At 41.7% G+C, this 9,514-nt stretch overlaps 2 protein-coding genes across 2 annotated transcripts; both read left to right on the top strand.

Annotated features, from left to right (window-relative positions):
• Window positions 1-1,064: 1,064 nt before the first annotated feature.
• LOC138904576 (uncharacterized) lies at window positions 1,065-1,976 on the top strand. The gene has a single exon (XM_070193082.1). It carries the CDS (start codon window positions 1,065-1,067, stop codon window positions 1,974-1,976), a length of 912 nt encoding a protein of 303 aa, XP_070049183.1.
• An 81-nt stretch (window positions 1,977-2,057) lies between these two features.
• Window positions 2,058-3,596, top strand: LOC138904575 (uncharacterized). The gene is made up of 2 exons (XM_070193081.1): window positions 2,058-2,525; window positions 2,673-3,596. Exons 1-2 carry the CDS (start codon window positions 2,058-2,060, stop codon window positions 3,594-3,596), a joined length of 1,392 nt encoding a protein of 463 aa, XP_070049182.1.
• The last annotated feature ends 5,918 nt before the right edge of the window (window positions 3,597-9,514 follow it).

The following is a 9,514-nucleotide window of genomic DNA, read 5'->3' as shown; positions in this document are numbered from 1 at the left end:
TAGGGTTTTGATGGAACCTATTGGAGGATGATTTTCTTGTTACATTAATATAGATTTGCCGTAGTATTTTCTCTATTTATTCAACTATATTATTCTTGTGGTTGATTGAAGAGCCCTCAATTAGCTGTGCCTATTTAGTATGTATTACTCGGGAGAGAGTACATATTTAGGTAGTTGTTGAACAACATCACGCCTAAACATATATGAGGGATCAATACGGAGGTTTAAAGGTGGGATTAGGGATAACGAAACCTTGGTGCGATCTGAGTGAGCTGTACTTAATGCCAGCTAGCATGATTCGGGAGAATATGTCTAGTAAATTGTGGTAATTACTCGGGAGAAAGTTACGACAGTTAGAGTGTTCATGGTCGATAGAGAAGACTTAGGTAAATTTGTAGAAAATATAGCGGAAATGATTCCGACAATAGGGAAAATATTACTTAAATATTTCTGAATATTGATTGTGTGAATTTTTGCGAGTCTAGTAGCTGTGTTTGATAGGTTAATTCCCTGTGGGATTCGACTCTGGACTTATACACCGGAATATATTTGCAATGACAACTTAGTCCTTTTTATAAGGCATAGTTGGGCGTGATCAAATTTTGGCGTCGTTATCGGGGAATTAACGGTGTTATTAATTACAGCTAAAAGAAGTGCTAGAATTCTTAGTGTAGTTAATTTTCTCCATTCTAAACCAAATACATTGAAATTTTAACATTTGTAGTCTTGGGTATTATAGGTGCATGCCTAAGAACTCCTCAAGAACTGGTGAATTGCTCGAAGCATTATCAGATCCTGAGAAAGTTTTCAAGGCACTAAATCGTGCAAACAAGAAAAGCAAACAGCAACGAAACTCGACAGAACAAATCGAACCAAACATGGCTGACGGAATAGAAAATCCAATCAACAACAGAAACAATGAAAATGAACCAAACATTCAGGGTGTGGTGCCTCTCGTACCAGAAACAATATTATATGATTGGGCACAGCCCACCACCGACAATCTGGCAACCGCAATTGCAGTCCCTCAGATACAAGCAGAATCATTCTAAATCACAAATAACATGCTACATTTGTTGCAGAATAAGGGACTGTTCTCAGGGTCACACATTGAAGATACTCAGCAACACCTGAAGAATTTCCTGTCAATATGTTTAACGCAAAGGCAACATAACGTAACACCGGACGCAATAAAGCTTTTATTGTTCCTATTCTCGCTAACAAGAGAAGCTCAGACTTGGCTTAATTCACTCCCCGTAAATTCCATCACTACTTGGGAGGAATTAGTCAAGCAATTTTTGAACAAATTCTACCCACCAAATAAAACTGCCCAACAGATTGATGATATATTGAGCTACAGGCAGAGACCTATAGAATCACTACAAGAAACGTGGGAGAGGTTCAAGGGCATGCTGGTTAAGTGTCCACATCATGGTATTCCAGATCAGATGTTGGGGCAGAGATTCTACATGGGACTGGCTGACAGCTTAAAGGCCAATGTTGATGCTTCAGCAGGTGGAACATTTCTGAGTAAAACATTCGCAGAATGCAATATCCTACTTGATAAGATGGCACAAAACTCAGGATGGATGACAAAAGCTTCCACGATCACTCTGGTAGTTCACTCAGTGGCGTTGGACCCAAACAACTCAATAGCTGAGAATGTGGCCACTCTAATGACACAAATGAGTATCCTCACCAAAAAGATTGATGAATCAGGCCAGAAGCAGCAGGTTCACATAGTTGACACAACTAATGGGGGCTTATGTACACCATGCATTAACCAACCATATGTTTGCTCGTGGAGTGCGGAAGGTGACAACCAGCAATATCATGAAGATATGAATTATGTAGCCAACTATGGGGGACAGAGGCAAAGTGGTCAAAATTGGGGTCAACATAATCAACAATATAGACCAGCGCACCAGCAGTACAATAACAACAACAATCATGGAGCTATGCAACCACTGGGTTAAGTTGCGCCTTACCAAAGGCAACAGGGCTACATCCAGCAAAATCAGCAACTGACTTATCAACAACCTCAACAACAACAGATTATGAGACCAGATGATGGGTTTACTAAACTTGAAAGAATGCTGGACAGCAACAACAGAATGCTGCAACAATTGATTGGGTCCACGACAAAAATGCAACAGAGGATAGACTCGCATGAATCAGCGATAAAGGGTATTGAGATTCAATTAGGACAGATTTCTATGGCCCTAAACAATCATCCCCAAGGGACGTTACCTGCAGATACACAAGTCAATCCAAAAGAACAGGGCCCAAAACAGCTTATGGCAGTGAGTCTACGAAATGGTAGAGACCTAGATCTGGAGCAAGAGATGGCTCGCAAAAGCCGACCTACTGAAACACTTGTGCCTGTACCCATCGAGATAGATGACTCAACAGGGTTAACAGAGGTGATGGTACAACATGTATCAGCTGAAACAAGCAAAGAAAAAGAAGTCGCGAAGGAAACTGAGTCAGAGCAAGAAAAGGCTACAGAAAGAGTGCCAGAGCAGGTTCAAAATCAAATCACAGGAAAGAACTGGCCTCCAGCACCCTTCCCCCAAAGATTGGCCAAATATCAAAAAGATGAGCAATATAAGAAATTCTTGGAGATGTTGAAGCAAATTCAGGTAAACATTCCATTGATTGACGCCTTAAAGGAAATGCCTGGTTATGCAAAAATGATGAAGGACTTGATGTCTCGTAAGTTCGACTTTCAAGACCTGGCCACGGTTACACTAACTCAGACATATAGTGATGTTGTGACAAGACCCATAGCTGAGAAGTTATCATATCCAGGGAGTTTCACAATCCCATGCACAATAGGGAACTATGCGTTTGCTAAGGCACTTTGTGATTTGGGGGCAAGCATAAACTTGATGCCCTTGACTATCTACAAAAGGTTAGGCATTGGAAGAGCTAGACCCACGTCTATGTTATTACAGCTGGCTGGCCGGACAGTGAAGAGGCCCTTTGGTATCCTTGATGATGTATTAGTACAGGTGGGGAAGTTTGTTTTCCCAGTAGATTTTGTCATTTTAGACTGTCGGGTTGACAAGGAGATTCCCATAATTTTGGGAAGGCCATTCTTGTCCACTGGTAGAGCCCTAATTGATTGTGAAACTGGAGAGCTAAAGATGAGACTGAACGATGAAGAGATAACGTTTAATGTGCAGAAATCTATGCGGCGACCCAGTGAGTTTGCTAACTATTCTCTGATAGAAGCTGTGGATGTGATCTTGGAGGAGGAAGATGAGACTCTGAATGCAAAAGACCCTCTAGCAGCATGTCTCATGAACTTAGAAGAAATGAATGGTGAAAACTTGGCAGAGTGGGTTTTCGCCCTTGAAGGGCGAGGGTACTGGAAAAGAGAGCTAGAATTCGAGCCCTTACACTTAGAAGAAAGAAAAACACCTCCAGCTAAGCCGTCAATTGAAGAGCCACCACAGTTGGAACTAAAATCGTTACTGTCTCACCTCAGGTACGTTTTCTTGGGACCTAAATCCACTTTACCTGTTATTATCTCATCCAAAAGGGGCAGAGAACCAAGTGGCAGACCACCTTTCAAGGTTGGAGGGAGCTGAAAAGAAAGTCGAGGTAGAAGATATAACTGAGACATTCCCAGATGAACAAATGCTAGCAGTGACATTGGAGGAAGCGCCATGGTATGCAGACATTGCAAACTACCTGGCAAGCGGTATTGTCCCCTATGATCTTTCCTCTGTTCAAAAGAAAAAGTTCTTTCGTGACTGTCACATGTATTATTGGCATGAGCCTTACCTGTTCAGTATTTGTGTTGATAAAATGATCCGGAGATGTATCCCCAAGATAGACCAATCTTCTATTTTGCAGGCTTGTCATGCATTACCATATGGTGGCCACTTCGGAGGAGTAAGGACCGCCGCGAAAGTGCTGGAATCGGGCTTCTACTGGCCGATAGTGTTCAAAGATGCACACTTATGGATGAAAGGTTGTGACGAATGCCAACAAACTAGGAATATTTCTCGCCGACATGAGATGCCTATGAACCCAATTCAAGAGGTAGAAGTGTTTGACGTATGGGGAATCGATTTCATGGGGCCTTTCATCAGCTCATATAGCAACAAATACATACTCGTAGCTGTGGACTACGTGTCAAAATGGGTGGAGGCTACAGCGCTCCTGACAAATGATGCTAAGGGGGTAATTAGTTTTTTGAGAAAGAACATATTCACCCGATTTGGCACTCCAAGGGCGATAATCAGTGACGGAGGCACTCACTTCTGTAATCGAGCCTTCGCAAAGCTATTAGAAAAGTATGGTGTACGTCACAAAGTTGCCACCCCATATCATCCACAAATGAGTGGGCAAGTAGAAGTGTCGAACAGAGAGATAAAGAGTGTTTTGACAAAGACTGTGAATGCTACAAGAACGGATTGGGCAAGAAAGTTAGATGATGCACTCTGGGCCTATCGTACCGCTTTCAAAACTCTGATTGGTATGACGCCATATAAATTGGTATTTGGGAAGGCATGTCACCTAGCAGTGGAATTGGAGCATAGAGCTTTATGGGCACTGCGACAGTTGAATCTCGATATAGAAGCTGCAGGCACAAGTAGAGTCACAGAACTGCACGAGCTTGATGAATTTTGTTACCACGCTTTTGAGAGCACAAGATTATACAAGGAGAGAATGAAAATAATGCACGATAAAAATATTCTTGAGCAGAGTTTTAAACCCGGAGATAAGGTGTTGCTATACAACTCAAGGTTGAGGTTATTCCTGGGTAAGTTAAAGTCACGATGGTCGGGACCATTTAGTGTGGTGGAGATTCACCCCACCGGAGCCATAGAGATTGCTGCATCAAATGACTCTCACACGTTTAGAGTCAATGGGCACAAGTTAAAACATTATTTGGGCATAAAAGATGCAAAAGTAGTGCTGGTGACTCATTTGCTCGAGCCACCAAGTTTAAGCGAGCCTTAAGTGAAATTATCTGTGTCGTGCCGCGACGTTAAATCAGACGCTCGTTGGGAGGCAACCCAATTCATTTTTGTTTTGTTTTGTTTTTAGGTACTAAAAAGTTTGCATGCGAGTTTGGGCAAGTCGAACAGGGTTTCAGCATCACCTGACGTACACCAGGCGCTGGGGCAGGCGACGCCGGGATAAAGCCGGCCAAATTGGCGTTTGGGCTGGCGATGCCTGGATAACGCCAGGCTCTGCTTGGCCTTAGGCTGGTGACGCCTAGCTAACGCCAGGTTCTGCTTGGCCTTAGGCTGGTGACGCCTGACTAACGCCAGGTACTGGGCCAGGTGATGCCAGGTAAGTTATTTCGGCCCAGTTTAAGTTATTTTAGTCGAACCTCCTCACATTACACGCCTTAAACACTGAACACAATACAAACAACTTAAACCAAACACATATCAAGCTTTAGAAAAGAAATTCACAAGCACACACATCTTCTCATCAGCGTTGCTCTTAACCAAACACACTGTATGAATTACCCTCACCCACAAACAATCAACAGCATATTGCCATAGTGATCTCCCCCATCCCCATTTAAGTCAAGTTTAGTCTTGCTATTCTTCCACACTCATCAAAAATTCTCAGGTAGCTCCCTCCTCTCAAAAGCTTCAAAGGTATGATTTGATCTCTTTCCTTTGTAATTTCGAGAAGGGTACAAGTATACAATTACACACAAAAATTGTTGGTTGTTCTTCATTGTAGTATTGAGTTTGTGTGCCCCAACCCCATGGAATGATGCTGCGATTGTGAAAATATATGGTCGTACGGAACCCCCAAGCCAATTTGGGAGGATAAGGCAATCCCTCATTTCCATAAGAACTCCCATGGCACTAATGCATGTTAAGTGTTTGATATAATGCCTCAATGGCATTCCTTGTCCCCATTGGAGCCCGAGTCTCCGGGATCAATAGACTAGTGTTATGAAGTCATACACCACGTTAAAATCTTAAGTGTGGGGTGGCTCGCGGGTAGCCCATGTGTTGTTCTTTGATTATAATATTAAGAAAATACGAGGTGAAGTCTGAGTAACCTCGGAAAGTCGGGAAAAATTATGTGTGTAGTGTGTAATGCAGTTTTATCTGACTACTACTTATTTATACAGGAACAACAATGCCTCCCAGAAAAGACACAGGCAAAGCCAAGGCTACTTCCACTGCGCCGGCTAAAGTAAAGGCGACCTCAGCACCTCCCCCAAAGAAAAGAAAAGGGGGGAAGCTACCTCCAATCTAAGTGGAGTACAAGTTGTGGCAGCTATAGCAGCCATGCGTCAACAACCACAAGGCCAACGGGAGTTTGGCATCAACAGCATACCACCACATAATAAGGACTGGTACAGGCACTGTAGGCCTAAAGATGTACACCCGGAAGCAGCTATCAATGAACGCATCTTGAAAGCAAAGTATCGGGAAATTTGGAAGGGCATTCAGGATATGGGGTTGAGCTATGTATTCAAGAACACAGGGAACATTAATCTCAAATTAGTCTGAGAATTCTATGCAGGGTTTGATCCGCAGAGTACTGAACAGCTGGTGCCGATTCGTGGACGATTGATAGATTTTTCACCCACGGCCATATGTAACTTTTTAGGTGCTCCGGATGTTCCTGTGGAGCCATTGGACCACTTCATTCACCGGCCTACATACAGAGAGTTGAGACACATGCTTTGTGGTGCCGATTCTACGGCAGCACGGGTCCGAGATAAGATAACTAATCGGCACAAGAGGTTTCCCAAGAAGAAGTGAGGGCGGAGGCTCAAGTGTGGCTTAAACTAATAAATGCACAGCTCCTACCGTGCAATCATGACACACTCATTAGCCGTGAGAGGACCTGTGTACTCTACTTCCTTATGACGGGTCAAAGGGTAAATGTGGGTTATCTGATCCTCTACCAGATATCTGAAGTCAGAATGAGTAAAAAGATCGATCGAATGCCATTTGCTAATTTTCTAACTCAGTACTTAAGACACAAGGAGGTTGAGGAGGAGCCAGAGTTTTACCACACCATCGATCAGCCCCTACGACAAACAGACATCACTAGCCTCCGGCTGAAAGAAGAGACTGCCATGACATCGTTGACAAGTACCGAGCGCAACGCTCGGGATGATAGTTTTATGGCCCATCTTTATGGGATGATGGATTTGCAGCTAAGGATAGGAAGTCGACATGCCACATCTGAGGAGAGGACTGAATTGGAGCACCGGTACCCACTCAATGCTCATGTTCAGTAGCTGGTTGGGTTAGGAGATGGATACAGACTCCCCGATGATGAGGATATCAATACACCGGAGTAGTCTGAGGCTGAGCCAGAGCAGTCAGATGGTGAGGGAGATGATGATGAGGAGGAGGAGGAGGATAAACATGATGAGGAGTGGAGATCGTCAGAGGATGAAGGCGTTGCTTGATCAGGGAGTTTCTTTACACCCTACTCATTTTTTTCGTGTTTTGTCATTTTGTGCATATACTGAGGACAATGCATTAGCTAAGTGTGGGGTGGGGACTTGTACATAGTTAATTTTAGTTATTTAGTGTTAATTGTTTTAGTATGTGTTTTAGTAGTTTAGTAATTGATTTGGCTATGTGTTTTAGTTATTTAGTGTCGTTAAAAAAAACAGAAAAATTGGACTCATCCCGACGATGGATCTCCCAGACAGTTTTCTTGAGGGAAGTAAGTCTAAAGAAAATACCAAAAATATTTTTTTTTTTGTAGGTAGTGTAGTAATTCCCCCTTGGTTTTTCTTTGGGCCGCGGTTCTTTTCCAGGGGCTTTTAGTTGAACCGGGTGTAGTTAGTTTTAATTTTTAGGAGTAAGAACCCCAAAGCTATGCATTTAATTGTAGCAATATCTCTTAGCTTTGTTATGCCTTGAGAATAGTTAGTACTATGGTTGTGACGCTTAGGCTCGATTTTTGTCTCTCGCATAAGTACTTTAAATCATAGATTCCTAATTTTGCTTAACTGATTTGACTGAAGTGTCGCGATGAAACCAATCCTGAGTGAGTTATGTGCCATGTGTGTGTGAGTTTTTTATGTATTCTGTGCATTGCATTTGATATCTAGAACTTGCCTGTGTGTCTGCAAAGCGAAATAGTAGTCTTGTTCAGTCTGAGAAGTGATATAGGCATTTCTTTGTTAAGCCGTATGTATATATATATATATATATATATATATATATATATATATATATATATATATATATATATATATATATATATATATATATAGTTTATCCACCTAAAAGTTATGTAACGTAGTTAACCCCTTTGAGCCTGTAATCATGTTTCTTTGGCAACCACACTACAAGCCTTACCCAATTGTTTGAAGTAACCATCTATTTGAAACTTTTCACCTCTAATGAGCACTTGAATTGTTATGAACTTTGTAAAAGTTAAAGTGTGGGGTGGTTGGTTTGGTTTTTGCATGGAACTAATGAAATAAGGAGAAAGGTGAATTGTTATGGAAAAAAAAAAGAGTAAGAGCCGCTTGAATTGAAAAAGAAAGAAAGAAAAAAAATAGTTGTATTGCTGGAAAAAAGAATATTCTTTGATAAATGGCGACTCTTAATGTAATTATACTTAAAGAAATATGGGGTAATATAATTGAAGTGAAGGTGGAATGTTTGGTTTGGCATAAGTATGGGATGTGTGTCAAAGTATATGTATTGAAGTGCTTAAGGGAGGTGTAGTCACTCATATCCATAGTTTTGTACATTATGTGCCTTGCATTTTACATGCTTTAATGATAAATTACACTTTATTTGCGCATAATGGAATCTATTTTATGTGTAGGTAAATTGGAGATGAAAGTATAGCAAAAGGGATACTTAAACGTTGAAAGTGTGCTCGAGAACAGTAAAAAGGAGAGACCTGGCGAGGCCAGCCAAAGGCCAGGCTGAACCAGGCTTTAGCCTGGCGAGGCCAGCCAAAATCCAGGCGTTAGGCTAGCAACGCCAGGCCTGAGGCCAGGTCCAATCCGAGTTTTGAAGACTTAATTCGTTTCCGAGTTTGACTAGGACTTGGCCTACACGTTTAGGCTTTCTTCTACATATATAAATAGACCTAAAAACACCAATTAGAGGGACTTTGGTAGCCAGATGCAAGAAGAGCTGGTGGAATCACCCCTTGGGAGTTAGAATCATCAATTTCTACATCTTTTCATCTTTACTCTGTATTTTAATTATGCAAAATATTTGGGATATTGTTACTATGAGTATGAGTAGCTAAATTCCTATTCTAGGGTTTTGATGGAACCTATTGGAGGATGATTTTCTTGTTACATTAATATAGATTTGCCGTAGTATTTTCTCTATTTGTTCAACTATATTATTCTTGTGGTTGATTGAAGGGCCCTTAATTAGCTGTGCCTATTTAGTATGTATTACTCGGGAGAGAGTGCATATTTAGGTAGTTGTTGATCAACATCACTCCTAAACGTATATGAGGGATCAATACGGAGGTTTAAAGGTGAGATTAGGGATAACAAAACCTTGGTGCGATCTGAGTG

Source organism: Nicotiana tomentosiformis, chromosome 2, assembly GCF_000390325.3.
Source record: "Nicotiana tomentosiformis chromosome 2, ASM39032v3, whole genome shotgun sequence".
Lineage (NCBI taxonomy): Eukaryota > Viridiplantae > Streptophyta > Magnoliopsida > Solanales > Solanaceae > Nicotiana > Nicotiana tomentosiformis.
This window is presented reverse-complemented; position numbering and strand designations above follow the sequence as displayed.

Excerpts from the sequence above, each read along its gene's own strand:
- LOC138904575 (XM_070193081.1), top strand. The coding sequence starts at position 2,058 with ATGAGACCAGATGATGGGTTTACTAAACTTGAAAGAATGCTGGACAGC. Across the intron at positions 2,526-2,672 it reads CAGAAAGAGTGCCAGAGCAG|GAAATGCCTGGTTATGCAAA; the intron begins GTTCAAAATCAA and ends GACGCCTTAAAG.
- LOC138904576 (XM_070193082.1), top strand. The coding sequence starts at position 1,065 with ATGCTACATTTGTTGCAGAATAAGGGACTGTTCTCAGGGTCACACATT.